This window comes from Saccopteryx leptura, chromosome 4, assembly GCF_036850995.1.
Source record: "Saccopteryx leptura isolate mSacLep1 chromosome 4, mSacLep1_pri_phased_curated, whole genome shotgun sequence".
NCBI lineage: Eukaryota > Metazoa > Chordata > Mammalia > Chiroptera > Emballonuridae > Saccopteryx > Saccopteryx leptura.
Window position 1 is genome coordinate 57,557,311 of NC_089506.1, and position 18,072 is coordinate 57,575,382.

The following is an 18,072-nucleotide window of genomic DNA, read 5'->3' on the forward strand; positions in this document are numbered from 1 at the left end:
ATTTATCTTTCTCACCCTAAAGGCCGGTCCATGAAAATATTTTCTGACATTAAACCGGTCCGTGGCCCAAAAAAGGTTGGGGACCACTGGTATAAAGGATATAAATAGTGATGGATGAAAACTTGACTTGGGAGTGGTAATCACACAATATGGTGTACAGAAATGTACAGAAAGGAGCACCTAAAACCTGTATAATTAGTAAGTCAGTGCCACTCCAATATAATCAATTAAAAACTAATTATCTTATTTGTATGGAATAGGTAGATTTGGACACTATCATGGTCAGGTAAGATAACCCTTCAGTATACGAATCATGGTTATTAGCAGTATAAGGGAATGTTCTATATACAAAAATATGTATGTTCATATAAAATGGTAAAATACATTTATTAATGTTTATCATATAAATGAAGTCATGCAATAGGTGATCTTTTGTGACTGGTTTCTTTTACTTAAAAAATATTTCCAATATTTTTCTATGTTGTAGCATTTATCAGTATCTGTCATTCATTTTTTTTATTGCTGAAGTATTATATATTCCATATTATACATATATAGCAATGGAGATGTTGAGGGAAATAAGGGGGAGAGGGGATGCATTCAGGGCGATACTAGAAACTATGTAAACACAGTAAATTAAATAAAATATATATCATTTTATTTAACAGTTCATCTGTTAATGAACATTGGAGTTGTTTCTACTTTCTAGATATTATGGCTAATGCTGCTATCAACATTCATGTATAAGTTTTAGTATGAACACATATATTCTTTCTCTTGGGTATACACAGGTCATCTGATACTCCGTGTTTTACCTTTTTTGGAGTGATCTATTTTTTCAGAGTTGTTGCAGAATTTCACATTCCACCAGAAATATTTGAGGGTCCCATTTCTCCACATCATAATACACTTGTTATTGTCTTTTTGATTATATATCAAAATTATTTGAGACTTAAAGATGTTGAGGAAGTTGATTACAGATATACAGTTTGTGCCCCCACTGCTGAAATTTAGCCATATGCCTTATGCTAACTCAAAAGTCATGCATATTACTATAATCAGGCAAATGTATTTTATTAAAACTATAAGGGCGCTCACTTCAGCAACACATATTCTGAAACTAAAGGGGATTTATTTTATTTTAGTTCTTTGAAGTCACTGAATAAATAGTTATGTGTTTACTATTTGTCAAAGACATTATTTTTCTTATTTGAATTGTTTATAATATAATACTGTAAACTTATTTTCATATTTTATAATTTCTGAAATAACTAAAACCCAGTGGTTTCCATTGTTTCCATTGTTTAAATAAATGTGAATTTCTTGGGAGCTGGCTATACTTTAGAATCTCATTTTTCTGATATAAATCACATTTTATATTAGGTTTTAAACAGAAAGATTAAAGGTTTTAGCTTATAACTGGATATAGTTTATCCTAATCACTTAGAAAAAGTATAAGAACTCTAGTGTTCAATAATCTTTAAACATGTTTTATAAACAAAAACCTGGCAGATAAAAGGCTCAAATCTTAACAGGTAATGACAATGTATAAAATCAGCACCATCCAAACAAATATAAATTTAAAATTTTATCTAACAAAATTATTACATACTCTTTAAATAATAGAATAATAAAAAATAAATTACCAATGGCCAAAGCAAATCCCATTATTTTCAAAGAGTTTTTATACATTCACTTTCAGTTGACTGTACACTAATTGAAGTGGTTGGATTGGTGCTGACAATTGATTGTATTTTTAATGAAATGACCAATAGTGAAGTCAGTGTATTATACCACTTACTCCAGAAAGCAACCTTCCATTGAATTTACTCAAACTAATTGCTAAATTACATGACCATTCAAAGATATTGAGTGAATTTCAAATACTTTCTTCTGAACAAAAAGGTAAATAAATGTGTTTTGATCACTGCTGCATTGTTAATACAAAATCAAAAAGTGTTTGTCTTTCTGGAATATTAATATTGTAAGCCTGGGGACATGGCATTGTTGTGTAGTGGAGATGAGAGGGGAGGAGTCAAGGTATTTTGGTGAATTCCTTGAACAAGAAAAAGAGTCAACAGAAGTAAAGGAATTTCATAGAATAAGCCACCACCCCATAGTCAAAGAGATCACAATTTTCAGTTGGACAATCAACTATGATTGACTAGTTCTACATCACTCTTATAAGATATTAACAATAAAAAAAAATTTAAGTAGAGCGTCGGCCTGGCGTGCAGAAGTTCCAGGTTCGATTCCCTGCCAGGGCACACAGGAGAGGCGCCCATCTGCTTCTCCACCCCTCCCCCCTCCTTCCTCTCTGTCTCTCTCTTCCCCTCCCGCAGCCAAGGCTCCATTGGAGCAAAGATGGCCCGGGCGCTGGGGATGGCTCTGTGACCTCTGCCTCAGGCGCTAGAATGGCTCTGGATGCAACAGAGCGACTCCCCAGAGGGGCAGAACATCGCTCCCTGGTGGGCATGCCGGGTGGTTCCCGGTCGGGCGCATGCGGGAGTCTGTCTGACTGCCTCCCCGTTTCCAGCTTTGGAAAAATGAAAAAAAATTTTTTTTCTAAAACACTTTATAGTAAGTGGTTTATAGAAAAAAGATTAAACAGTTTTCAGAATTCAGAAACTTTAATATACTAACATCTTTTTAAAATCCTGTATCTTTTTTTTATTTATAATCAGTAACCTTATAATTATCCATTGAGAACCTCATCTCAGTCTATCATAGCTCTGAAGTTACTATTTATCATATTGATGTCTTAGGAATAGAATGAGAAAAAAGAAAGGCAAGTTAGCAATATTTTCCTACATAAACTAACAGTATCTCATATCTTGCCTGAACTCAGTAGGTTGTGATTATTGAAATACATACTATAAAATATCTACATATTATTGTTTTAAGTAAATGGCTATGATTATTGCTTTTACACTCATTTAAAAATCTAATTAATTTTACATATGAAGATAGCTTTCCAAAAAAGCTTTAGTCTCCCAGTAAAAAATGAATATTTAATAGAAACTGATAAAATTCTTATATGGATAAGAATTATTAAATTTAAAGAAACAAATGTTACTTAAATTCATTACTTTAAACATTTATTAGTTTTGCAATAAAAATATAGAAAATTGCTCTGATATTCTATTTTTTATATTTTACATTAAGAGTAGGTAATTTCTAAGCAGTGGGTCATCATCATTTACAGTAGCTCAGAGGTTAGTATTTTAACTGCTGAGATCTTTTTCTTTGAAAAAATATAGATGTTATTTAATGCTTAAATATAAATTACTGATTTTTCTTTTGCTTTTTCCCAACAACTTTGGCCTAAACAAACTAATTTATTATGAACAAGAAGTTCAAAATTAATTCTGTAAGAGAGAAAAATCTGAATAAAAAATGTTCATATATTTCCTCCATCAGAAAAATTAATAGTAATAAAATTTGTTTCCAACCTATTATCAAAGAGCAATTCAGTCTGATGCAAATATCTACGAAAGTTCATGTCAACTCTTTAGAAAATTCTTCACTGGCTATTGGCTACCTCATATAATTTCACAGGTAATTTTGAAAGGTACAGGCATTGTCTATTTCAAGCACAGACTTTGGAGTGTAGGAACTGCTAGACAGTATCTCTCCCAAATAAATACCTCTAGTTCTGTAGTCACCACTGAATTTTGGATGTTCTCTTGGGTATCTAATAAGCATCTCAAATTTAACAGAATGATAATTTACCATCAACCTCAATGAGCAAAACCTATGCTTACTCCACTTCAGGATTTTATTTTTCACTTACTGACACCATTATCCCACCAAACCTAGATATTGTTCTGGTTCTATCACTTCAGTTTCCAAATGATCACTAATTTCTGATGACTTTACTTCTCATATTTATGTAAATCTATGACCTGTTTCATATTATCCACTCTCCTTATTCTAGCTCCAATCACCATGATCTTCTGCCTGTAAAACTTGTTCTTCAAGGTGTTTTCTATAGTGAAACCAAAATTATTTTTATAAAACATTAACTAATTTGTATCATCCTCTGCTGACAATCTTTAATGGTTTCCCATACAACTTAGGATAAAATTTAAACTCCCTACCAGACTACCATTAATTCAGTTTATATTTGTCTCTCCCCTTCCTTTACTCTGTTCCAATTACATAGCTTTATTTGTTTTCAGAATGCAATAAACTCAACCATGCCACAGGCCTTTTGAATTTATTACTTCCTCTTCCCCTCACACAGTTCTCCCAGATTTTCCTATGATTTCTGTCTTCTCTTCCTATCATGCACCAGTCAGTACCAACACATACATTCCCCTCTGAGTGGCCTCCACTAGCACTGTCTTCTTAAGTATGTTTCCCTATTTCATCCTGTTTTATTTTCTGTATATTTGTCAATTGCTTTTATTATATGTGTTTTCTTAGTTTATCTTACAATGTAAATCTATGAGAACAGAATTGTATCTGCTTGGTTTACCTCTTGAACCTCAGTGCACTGTGCAGGACCAGGCAAGAGTGGGAACTCAGTAAGTATTGGTTGAATATTTGGAATAAATTAATTTATTAAGACATGTAAAAAATGACATTTACAAGGTAAACTCCCTATTCAGTTATTTGGTGACTCTCACTGCAAAGGTTACAGGGTAGAAGATAAGGCGAATTTCAATGGCAAGTCAAGAAGTAAGGTATTTGGGGCCAAATGCATGGAGCTAATTATTGCTAATAATTATGGTTGGCTTGTTTTCATATACTTATGTATAGAAAAAATGGACAAGAGAAACACTTGCTTATCCCTGTGATGAGAGATGGCATCTTCATGGCACATTGTTAACAAATATACTTAATATCCCTTATAATAAAATATAATTACTTTATACCTAAACACAAATAACTAACCATCTAAATCTACAGAAGAGATTCTGAAATTGTTCCAACTTCTACTTCCTCCCTTGTTATACACTCCCAATTAATAAATTCTCACTTACAGAAAAATAATTTTCTAAACCTTTTCAGACAAGACACTGTGGTGGGAATTTTTACCTACCTCTTGATACTGACAATATAAAAGCCAACCCTGCCAGGGGACACACACATTACCAGCAGTCAGAAGCCCTGTAAAATTAAAAATTTCTCTTCACCTCTAAAAGAACTGGCTTAGGGAAGAACATATTCCATCCATTAAAGATGAACATTTTAGTGACGCCTGTACAAAATATGTCTTTATGCTAGCTGCTATATAAATCTAATTTTCAATCAGATCATCCTAGTAGACTTTAAATAGATAGACCTCAAAGGTAGCATTTTAGTTGATATTCTCTTATAACCCTTGAATAAAACTTAGGCATGAAAAATTGGAGATCCCCATACTAATATAAAGATAAAAGAATGGAACTCTATCACAGAAGCTAAAAAAATGGGATTACATCCCTCTGTCACCTTGGGAAAAAGGTACTTTGAAATTTATGAAAGAAAAGGAAAATGTTATACTGGGGACAACATGTCAGTGAACACTTTTCCCCAGAGCTTTTATAAACTCTATAACATTGGGTATTTACTTATTTCTTTGTGAATATTTTTTTATATTGTATACTCTTTTCAATATAGCAGCTTCATCCTTATTACCTACAGCAGGGCTTTCCATCTGTTTCCTTCATGTAATATGTTCTATAAAAACAGTTGAAATTAACACCTACTTGACACATATATTTCTGTATTTCTAAACTATATTCATGTGTCATTGCTCTGTTATATATTTCATATATATTTCTACAGCTAAACAATATTAACAGAATGAGATAGAATAAATATACACAAAAAGTTTTATTTTTCCTTCTTGCCTTCCCAGGTGAGGGCTCTATTTTTCCAACGTAACAGTCATAAAATAAGAAAAGTAGTCATTATTATTGCCACCTGGAAGGTAAAAATCTATGGTTTTGGACAGAGGTCCACATACCCTGCTTACATAAACTGTGCTCAAGACACAGATGCTTATAAAAACAGAATCCTCAGAACTAACTCCACATAAACTTAACTTTTGCAGAACAATTATGAGAAGCATATCAATGACTCTAGAAAACTTTAATATCAGTAAAAACTCTGTACTATGTTTAGTATATATATATTTTAAGTATATATATGTTTAAGTATATATAATTACATTCTGACATGTAATTATATAATACTAGAAATAAGTACCACCTTTACATACACAGTTTTGCTTAGAAAATATGCACATATAAATTGTTATATAAAGATCAACAACTACAAAATAGTCTTTCTTACCTGAAACCCCAATAGATGCAAAATGGCTGGTAGCCCTTATAACATATAACATAATATTTGTTTCTGGTTGATAGAATAGTTTAATGAAATATTCTTTTAAAAGACATGTTCATGCTTCATATGCCATGTATTAAAAACAGCAGTAAATACTCACTTGATAAAATAACATTATTAAGTATAAAACAGAAGTATTTCATAAATAATTAAATAGATTGAGATAACATGTAAAGAGTGATACAGAAAATAAATATAAATATAACAAATGCATATTATTCATTTATGGAAACTTTGGGTGAAAATGCAGGAAAAACCTTAAAGAAAGTCTCAGAGACTTACCTGCAAGGTAAATTTGGCATCTTCCATGCTCTGCCATGAACTTTTTTAATGATTAGTAGTTCTCGTGTCTAAAGCTTATCACTGGGAAGAAAGCTCCTCTTGAGATTCTCATTATTTACTAACCTGCTGAGGCTATGGCTCCTTTCTACAAATACAGATTACTCACTCATTAACACATTTCTGCACACAGACTTTATAAAAAAAATCATTCAACCAAATATTTCCAAAATTCCTCAACCAAATATTTCCAAAATCCTGTTATAAAGAAGTTGTTCCAATGCTCTGTTTTAGGTAGGATTATCAGATAGGATTAAAAAATTATTTACATGTAATAGAAAGCAAGCCTTTATTATTTGCCACTGAGTATACCAATAAGAGAGAACCAGCACTTACCTGAATAACATGCTTCAGTTTGTCAATAATCTGATTTATCACAGGATCAGTTCCTTTGACCTTGACTTCGGGATTTCCAGACTGGGCTTTCATTCCATTTCCAACCACACGCTGAGTATAACTAACAAAGTGAACAGTGAAAGATACGTGACTTAGTAACCTGGGCAGAGTATTATCTGCTACAACTATTTGAACAAAATTTCACTCCTTTAACAGTATACAACAATTTGTTTTTTCCTGGAACAGAATTTGGAAGAGCTGCAATGTTTTTGCTGGAAGAATATTTAGCGTGAAAATATAAATAATTCTAATGTTTTCCTTCAAAGGACCCAACCAAAAATTAATTGTGTTTTTTAATACTACTTATGAATATGCTAGAATAAGTTAATTTACATCTCACCTTGTTACCAGTTCTTGCTGAATTATACATATTCTTGAATCCATATTATTTGGGTCAATTTACTTCATTTTACACAGTAGTTGATAACTCCCAATAATATTTTTTATATATTAGACTACAAATAACTATAAATATATTATATATTATCAGCATAAAGAAATTATAACCTGCTTTCACCAACATTCACCTAATGGTGAACTATAAGAGTCTAGTAAAACAATGTTGTATAAAAGGGTGATTTCATAGGCAGTGAAAGTCATTGCAAGTCACTACTTTTCCAAAATTCATTTATTACATTTACTATACTTTAAAAAAATTATTAGATTTCAGCAATATAATTATCCTTATTTTCCTAACAATGTGGTGTTGCATAAAGACAAGTGAACAGTTAAAGGGCAACATGAGGAATGACTGAGATAGTTGTCCCAAGGAGATAGCTAGAAGAAACAGTGTATGCCAAGTGACAGGTAGGAATAACACAGCTAGTAAATATTGAGTATATAAAGAAGTTTTGTTTGTTTGTTTTTTTTACTAAGATAACTTGGGGAAAAACAAAAGAAATTACAGCTTGAGAGAGCCCTTGAAGTATTACAGTAGGAATAGGTCTTAGATGGACTCTAAGGGCAAAGGAAGACATCCCAGCAAGGAAGGGCAATGGAAACGGCATATGAATAACACATAAGGAAGAACAAGTAGGCCTCTACTTACAAAGGGAAAGAAAAATGGGGAAAAGAAAGAGATAGGAGGCCACATCCTAAATATTCCATTTTCTATGTCTATGTCCTCTGAGTAAATTTGCTTTAAAGTATAATAATAAAGTGGCCTAAGAGACTTTCCAACAAACTTCTTCACATGATTTTTAATGTGATTTTCTCCTTCTATTTGCAATTATTCACATGCACCCTCTCAATTTTCTATAGCAATAGAAAATCTTTAAAAAGATTAAGGAAAAGGATGTGTTGAGCCTATGACCTCACAAAAGGAGTTTCAAGAGATATTTAATTCTTTCCAATTTAATGTACACCCAATGGCCAATTTTAAAAAGTGGATCTAACAATTCCCAATTATATCCAATGATGAAAAATGATGAAACTCTGACATTATCAATTGGAAATAACAAAAATAATATATTAATGTTTTTTGGGTTTTTTTTAAATCATTGAACCCATACTTTATGGAGAAATATAGGGGTTTAGAGTTAGGTGTTCCAGTATGCATTAGGGGCTTGGCAACAAGTATGGATAATAAATAGAAGGAAAATAATTATAAATATAATGTCAATGAGTAATAATGTTCTTTATTTAGAAAGAATCAAGTCAACTCCAAACAGCAGACATCACAACTCCTTTACCAATTATTTTAAGCACATTAAACATATGGCTCCTTTATTAATGCACTGATTATTAATAATAATTGTGAGTAATATGAGTAAATAAATGGTTAAATGGATATTGATAACTCAGGCATTGTTTTAATACTTTCTTCGGAGTCTGTCAATCCATCTTCATGGTAATTATTTGTTATGCTCACGAGACCTCTAAGTATAGAAAGTTTAATTGACTAAAAAGCACCTACTGTTTTGTTTTGCAATCCATTTCTGCATCTGCCCTCAGTCAATGGCTGAGTGCAGCAGGGATACTAAAGCAGGACCCTCACTGGAAGACACAGGCTTCCTCTGATGGCCTAACCCTTCCTTATACTATGTAACATGCTGAATGCTTCTACCAACCTTCCCCTCCTCTTCTTTCACCCTGTGTCACACTTCGTCTCAACCAACATTTCTTCCAGTCTCACTCAGTTTCTTCCTCATTTTCAGAGACATATCCCTTAATAAAATTTTCTTGTGTTTAATTTCATTCTTTAGCATCTGCTTCTTGATAGACTCAAACTATTGCAATATATAATATATATTTTATAATTATTCAATTCCTATAGGTTAGGGATCTAAAATATGAATAGGTTAAGTAACTTTTCCAAGGCAACACTGTTTGTTAAGTGTGTAGCAAGATTATGAACCCAATAAATGTGAGCTCTAAAATACAATTATTAAAATAATTATTTAAAAAACTCCCGAGTCAATCTAAGATAATTTAGAGATACAATTAGCTTGGTGCAAAGCATTGTTATTGGTGTTATTTTGTTTTAACTACTGAATTTTGAAAGGTTTCTCTGCTTGTAGTTAGGAAGAGATGTACAAACTCTTCAACAAATAGTTGTATATTACCACCTAAAAAGTGAAATAATAGTTTCTGGTAGGATGAAATGAAACTAAGATACTATAAGTTTGACATAAGATTTTTCTGTTTCACTAGAAACACAGACGAAATATGAGCAACAGAAACTGAGGTTAATCTCTTAATTTTAAATAAACTATTACTGGTTCACATCTTGGTTTATATAAAGGCCATATAATTGTTAACATGTAGGAATGTTGTTTCACATTAATTTGAAGAATTGCTCATTTTTCATTATTAAATATCATAGTTAATAACAAAGTAAGAGAAAATTTATTAAAATTGAAAGTGACCAAGAATTTCTTTCTAAGCTAGAATATTATTGAATTAGTTCAGGATCATTCTTCTTATGTATCACTTAAATAAGAAAAAGTAAATCACAGAATAGCATTCCAGATACTTTGAGTAAATATAATTTAATAAACCTAGTTTTTATTTTTTTGGTTTTATAAACTTAAGAACCATAATGCAATAATGGTAAATAAACACCACAGTGATTTAAATGAAAAAGACAGATAATAGAAACATAGATATGGAGCAATTGGAATCCTCTCTTTTTGTGGATGAAGTATAAACAGATCTAAACCACTCTTTGGAATGTATGCTATAGCTGAATATAACCTATGACCCCAGGTATATACTCTATAGGTATAAGAATGCTCAGAGAAATGTTATTCAAAATAGCCCCAAACTGGAAACAACTGAAATGAATATCCATAAGCATTAGCATGGGAAAATAAATAATGGTGTATTTATATAATGACATACTATATAGCAATGAGAATGAATAAATTCCAACTGTACTAAAAATTTTATAAGCTAAATATTGAATGAAAAAAGCAAGATATGAAACATATTATATGATTTCATTTATAAGAGGTTTAAAAATTAATTAACGATGTTTCAAATCACCATAAGAGCTATTCTAGGAGTGTCTAGAAGGCTGAAGGGCATTTCTGGGATTCTAGTAATATGTTTCTTGATTTGAGTCCCAGTCGCACAACAGTGCTTGTTTTATTTATTTTTATTTTTTATTTTGACAGAGACAGTAAGAGAGAGTGAGAGACAGGGATAGATAGGGACAGACAGACAGGAAGGGAGAGAAATGAGAAGCATCAATCTTTCACTGTAGCACTTTAGTTGTTCATTGATTGCTTTCCCATATGTGCCTTGACTGTGGGGCTATAGAAGACTGACAGTCTCAAGTCAGTCTTTGCTCAAGTCAGCAACCTTCAGTTCAAGCTGGTTAGCTTTGCTCAAACCAAATGAACCCACACTCAAGCTGGCAACCTCAAGATTTTGAACCTGGGTCCTCCGCATCCCAGTGCAATGCTCTATCCACTGCACCACTGCTTGGTCAGGCTGAATATATATATATATATATTTTTTTTTTAATAAAGACTAAACTGTACAATTCCAAGATGGCAGCTGAGTGGGCAGACACACAGACTGCCACCTCCTGTGAAAAAACTGAATTACAAATTAATTTAAGAACAATCATCATGAAAAATCAACTTTGGACTAAAAGAACAGGACTCAAAAACCAAGGAGCACAGAAGAATCAACACTGAGCCTGGTAGGGGGTGCGAGGGCATGGTGGGGGCTCCTCCATGCTCAGGAGTGAAGGGAGGCTGAGGCTGAGAGTCCAGAAGTAGAGAGACAGTGAGAGGTGGGGCTACAAAGTCCCAGGACTGGAGCCCCAGCCTAGAAGCTCAGGAACTGCAAATGACATCTTGACAGCAATGACTGGGGAGAAGAGTGAGAGTTCTGTCTGTGGGAAGTGGCTGGCAAAATAAAGTGCAACTTTAAAGGGCCAGCACAGAAAATATTGCTCACAGCCATTTGCTTGGGGTCCCAGGGGCTAGGAGGGCTTAGAGGACTGGCCTTGCATTAGGATAGTGGAAAGACTGAGAAACGTGGACTGTTGGGCAGATAAAATATATTATGCTCACTTTGTTAAAGATGGTGCTGCCCACATGGAAGCTTGTCACCTAGGTGATAGTATTAATTACCCTTCTTGCTTGGGATAGGCATGATTGTATTAATATGTTGGGGGAGGGCTTTAATGCCTAAAGGTTTTAAAAGGAAGAGAGATCACATTGTTCCAAGAGAAAGAGATTACATTCTAGGAGGAGCCCATGCTGTAGGAGAGCAGAGTAAGGCCATGTGGAGGAGAGGAGAGGCAGCCAACATGGAGGAATGTTGAAGAAGCCAGTTTGTGGAGAGGATGTACAGAGAGAAGGCGATGGGGAACAGAGATGAATAAGGCTGGTCAGCTAGAAACCTTTGTGTAAAGTCAGTAGCCATGACCACCATCACAGCCTCCTGGCCCATGCAGGTTTGCATTTGATTCGAACAGATGGTAATGAAACAATAGAGGCAAGAGCTGGTGGGCCATTACCTTTAATCCTAGCTTGCATCCGGTGGGCAAGTAAAAACACACACTAGGTTCCAAAAGCAACTCATTCAGTGTTCACAAAGCCATTGACTTATCCTAGTTTTCTAGAATCAAAGTTTATAGCTCACTAGCCTTATTCACCTCTGTTCCCCATCTCCTTCTCTCTGCACAAACTATGCAAACTGGCTTTACCTTTAGCACTCTGCCATCTTGGCTGCTTCTCTCCTCTTCTCCACACGGCCTTTCTCTGCTCTCCTTTCTCTGCTCTCCTCTCTAATGCTAATCTCAGGAACCAAGAGAGAGCAAGCTCCTGGTCTGCCCCACTTTTATAGTGTAGAAACCAAAACCTTTAATCCAATATACAAACAAGGAAGTCTCTGATAAAAAGTCACTTGCTTGAGGCATGATGGGATTCCTCATGAGAGTGCACCACCCCACATCAAAAAGGGTGGGAAAGGCTTAGTCCCAAAACCAAGCTCCAGGCTACAAGGATCCTGCCTGCCCACAGCCCGCCCCCAACACACATTAATACAATCACACCCATCCCAAGCAAGAAGGGCAACCAATACCATCACCTGGGCAACAGGCTTCCATGTGGGCAGCGCCATCTTTAACAAAGTGATCATAATATAAATATTTTATCTGCCCAACACCTTTGACTCTAGGAAACTCAGATACGTCAGTAGCTTTGTGAGCTCTGAATGAGTGGGTTTTGGAGCCCAGCATGTATTTTTACTTGCTTGCCAGATGCAGAATAGAATTAAAGGTAATGGCCCACCAGTTCTTGGCTCCATTGTTTCATTACCATCTGTTCGAATCTAATGTGAACCTACATGGGCCAGGCAGCTGTGATGGTGGCCATGGCTACTGGCTTTACAGGGATACAAATGATGACAGAGAGAAGAAAATCTAAGCTGAGTCATTCTACAGTGCCGAAGAAGCCATAGATGGGGGAGATGTTGCTTCCTTTGTCCTGCATAAGCCTAGCATGGACTCAGTTGACCCACCTCCAAAAAGCTCTCCAGCTCCAATCAGCACAAAAGGTTGTTCAGAAAGGAGAAAGTTCCTTACCAGGTGGTGGTGCAGTGGATACAGCGTTGGACTGGGATGCGGAGAACCCAAGTTTGAGACCCCGAGGTTGCCAGCTTGAGCGCGGGCTCATCTGGTTTGAGCAAAAGCTCACCAGTTTGGACCCAAGGTCACTGGCTCAAGCAAGGGGTTACTCGGTCTGCTGAAGGCCCACGGTCAAGGCACATATGAGAAAGCAATCAATGAACAACTAAGGTGTTGCAATAAAAAACACTTATGACTGATGCTTCTCATCTCTGTCAGTTCCTGTTTGACTTTCTCTATCTATCCCTCTCTCTGACTCTCTCTGTTTCTGTAAAAAAAAAAAAAGAAAGAAAGAAAGAAAGGAGGAAATAAAGGCGAGGGGCAATGACTCAAGTTTCCAGGGAGATTTGAGCTACACCCCCTCTTCATATGAAGAATGCACCCAACCCCCGAAGAAGCACTGGGCAGAACACACCTTCAGGCTCTCAGAGGTCATACCGTCCACATTTCTGGATAGAGTTTTAACTGGGGCCAAAAAACCCCACAAGATATACCTACTTCCTTCCTCCTAAACACAGAAGCACCATGCTGGGATCAGGAAACACAGAAGCTCTCAGCTGGACTAAGCAAACAAACAGCAGGAAATTAAGACTTTTAAGCAGCTCTACTAGTTAAGGAGAATTAAAATCCCAGCAACCAGCAGTGGTTGAGGGATAAGTGCTGAAGGAGAAGCCGCATTCTAAAAACCAACCTCAGACCCACAACTCTAACAAGCTTGCAAACCGCACACAGAAAGAATGGGAAGACAGAGGAATGTAAACCATATGAATCAACAAGAAAAATCCTCAGAAAAAGAACTGAATGAGATGAAAGTAATCTAATTACCAGATGCAGGGTTTAAAATAATGATTGTTATGATGCTTAAGGATCTCAGAGCTACAATGGATGAACTCAATGAGCACCAAAATAAAGAAATTGCAAGCATCAAAAAGGACACTGAAATCATAAAAGGAACCAATCAGAAATGGAGATTACAATATCAGAAATGAAGACTATACCCTAGAAGAAATCAACAGCAGGCTGGATATAGCAGAAGATGGAATCAGTAAATTAGAGGATAAGATAAATAAAAACACAGAAATAGAGCAGCAAAAAGAAAAGAGGCTCAAAAAGTGTTAGAAAACTATAAGAGAACTCTGTGACAATATGAAGAGAAATAACATTCACATCATAGGGGTTCCTGAAGGAGAAGAAAAAGAACAAGGAATAGAGAACCTGTTTGAAGAACTCATAACTGAAAACTTTCCTGCTGAAGGAAAAAGTTACACAAATTAAAAAAAACACAGTGAGTCCCGATAAAGAGAAACCCACTGAGGCCTACATCAAGACACATCAAAATTAAAATACCAAAGTTAAGAGATAAAGAAAAAATAAAAGTGGCATGAAAAAGAAGTCAATTATATCCCTTATGGGGAGCCTCCATAAGGAGGACATCTAACTTTTCAACAGAAGCACTTGAGGCCTGAAGGGATTGGCAAGAAATATTCAAAGTAATGCAAAACAAGAGCCTACAACCAAGACTTCTTTATCCGGCAAGATTATCATTTAAAATTGAAGTAGAAATGAAAAGCTTCCCAGACAAAAAACAAACAAACAAAAAAAAACCTCAAGGACTTTATTACAACTATACCAGTACTACAGGAAATGCTAAGGGACTTGCTGTAAAAAGAGCAAAGGAAAAGAGAAATTGAGAAAAAGAGGATTATAGATCTAAAGAATAATATGGCAACAAACCACTACATATCAGCAATATCCTTAAATGTAAATGGATTAAATGATTGAATCAGAAGACATAGGGTAGCTGCATGGATAAGAAAATAGGACCCATACATATGTTGTCTACAAGAGATCCCCCCTCAGAACAAAATATACACATAGACTGACAGTAAAAGGATGGAAAAAAATATTTTACACAAACAGAAAGGAAAACAAAGCTGGGGTAGCAATACTAATATCTGACAAAATAAACTTTAAAACAAAAGCTATAGCAAGAGATAAAAAAAGGTCACTACTTAATGATAAAACGAGCATTACAACAGGAAGATATAACTTTTATAAATATATATGCACCTAATATAGGAGCACCTAATTATATAAAACAGATTTTGATGGATAAAAAGGGCAACATCAATAGCAATACTATAATAGTAGGGGATTTTAATACCCCACTAACATAAATGGATAGAACCTCCAGACAGAAAATTAACAAAGAAACAGCAGCCTTAAATGACACACTAGGTCAACTGGATTTAATAGATATTTTCAGAACCTTTCACTCAAAAGTGGCAGAATAGACATTATTTTCTAGTGCTCATGGTACATTCTCTCAGATAGACCACATGTTAGGACACAAAACAAGTCTTAATAAATTTAAGATTGAAATCATATCAAGCACCTTCTCTGACCACAATGGCATGAAACTAGAAATCAACTACAATAGAAAAACTGAAAAACATTCAAACACTTGGAGACTAAATAGCATACTATTAAATAACAAATGAATTAACAATGAGATCAAGGAAGAAATAAGAAACTTCCTTAAAACAAATGAAAATGAACATACAACAACTCACAATTTATGGGACATAGCAAAAGCAGTCCTGAGAAGGAAGTTCACAGCATTACAGGTATACTTTCAGAAGCAAGAAAACCTCAAATTAACCACATAATCCTGCACCTAAAAGAACTAGAAAAAGAACAGCAAGCAAAGCCCAGAGGAAGTAGAAGGAAGGAAATAATAAAGATCAGAGTGGAAATAAATTACATAGAGGCAAAAAAAAAAACACAAAAAAACCTCAAAAACAATATAGAAAATCAGCCTGACCAGGCAGTGATGCAGTAGATAGAACATCAGACTGGAATGGCAAGGACCCTGTTTGAGACCCCGAGGTCACCAGCTTGAGTGCAGGCTAATCTGGGTTGAGCAAAAGCTCACCAGCCTGGACCCAAGGTTGCTGGCTCAAGCAAGGGGTTACTTGGTCTGCTGAAGGCCCACGTTCAAGGCACATAGGAGGAAGCAATCAATGAACAACTAAGGTGTCGCAGTGCACAGCGAAAAACTAATAATTGATGCTTCTCATCTCTCCATTCCTGTCTGTCTGTCCCTGTCTATCTCTCTCTCTGACTCTCTCTTTGTCTCAGAAAAAAAAAAACATATAGAGGATCAATGAAACCAAGAGCTTTTTCTTTAAAAAAAGTAAGCAAAATTGATGAACCTTTAACCAGACTCACCAAGAAAAAAGAAAGAGGGCTCAAATAAATAAAATTAGAAATGAGAGAAAAGAAGTAATAGCTGACACAGAAAAAATTCAAAGGATTATAAGAAAATACTATGAAGAACTGTATGCCTAAACAATGGGCCAATCTAGATAAAATTGATAAATTCCTTAAAAAATATAATCATTCAAAAATCAATATGGAAGAATTAGAAAACCTAAACAGATCAAATACACCAAAAGAGATTGAATCAGTTATCAAAAAACTCCCGAAAAATAGAAGTCTTGGGCCTGATGGTTTCACAGGCAAATTTTACCAAATATTAAAAAAAGAATTAACTCCTATCCTTCTCAAGCTATTTCAAAATATTCAAGAGGAGGGAAAATTTCCAAACTCCTCTTATGAAGTGAACATAATCCTCATTCCAAAACCAGATATAGACACTACAATGAAAAAAAAAAAACAAAAAACTGTAGGCCAATATCCCTGATGAATTTAGATGCTAAAATTCTCAGCAAATCAGATATGGCAATACATGAAAGAAAATCATACATCAAGATCAAGGGGGATTTATTCTGGGGAGGCAAGGCTGGTACAATATTCACAAAAAAATCAATGTAATTCATTACATAAACAAAAGGAAGGGTAAAAACCACATGGTAATATCAATAGATTCAGAAAAAGCATTTGATAAAATCCAGCACCCATTAATGATCAAAACTCTCAGCAAAGTGGGAAAACAGGAAACATACCTCAACATGATAAAAGTCATCTATGACAAACCCACAGCCAATATCTTACTCAATGGGCAAAAAATAAAAGCAATGCCCTTAAGAACAGGAACAAAGCAAGGGTGCCTTCTTTCACTACACTAATTCAACATGGTTCTGGAAGTCTTAGCTACAGCAATCAGACAAGAAGAAGAAATAAAAGGTATCCAAATTAGAAAAGAAGAAGTAAAACTATCATTGGCTGATGGCTTGATACTGTATGTAGAAAACTGTCAAGTCTCAGTCAAAAAACTACTGGACCTGAAAAATGAATTCAGCAAGGTGGTAAGATATAAAATCGATATTCAGAAATCAGTGGCATTTTTATACACCAACAATGAACTGTCAAAAAGAAAAATTAAGGAAACAATCCCCTTCACTATTACAACCAAAAATAGAGTACCTAGGAATAAATTTAACCAAGTAGGTTAAAGACCTATTCTTGGAAAACCATAAAACATTGATAAAAGAAATCAAGGAAGATACAAACAAGTGGAAGCATATACCATGTTCATGGATAGGAAGAATAAAAATCACTAAAATGTCTATAATACCCAAAGCAATGTATATATTCAATGCAATTCCTATTAAATTACCAATGTCATACTTCAAAGATATAAAACAAATATTCCAAAAATTTATATGGAAACAAAAAAGAACACAAACAGCCTCAGCAATCTTGAAAAAGAAATATAAAGCAGGGGTATCGCACTTCCTGATATCACATTATACTACAAATCCATTATACTCAAAATAGCTTGGTACTGACATAAGAACAGGCATACAAATCAACTCAACAGAACAGAGAACTGAGAAATAAACTAACACCTTTATGGTCAACTGATATTTGACAAAGGAGGTAAGAGTATACAATGGAGTAAAAACAGTCTCTTTAACAAATGGTGCTGGAAAAATTGGACAGGTACA

The 18,072-nt window shown here is 34.6% G+C and overlaps 1 protein-coding gene across 1 annotated transcript in view; it reads right to left on the bottom strand.

Annotated features, from left to right (window-relative positions):
* Positions 1-18,072, bottom strand: part of GPC5 (glypican 5) — a 1,847,257-nt gene that overhangs the window by 1,111,787 nt on the left and 717,398 nt on the right. Inside the window, exon 6 of the mRNA XM_066383702.1 lies at positions 7,015-7,135. Coding sequence (XP_066239799.1) covers positions 7,015-7,135 — 121 coding nt within the window. The remainder of the gene's footprint in view (positions 1-7,014; positions 7,136-18,072) is intronic.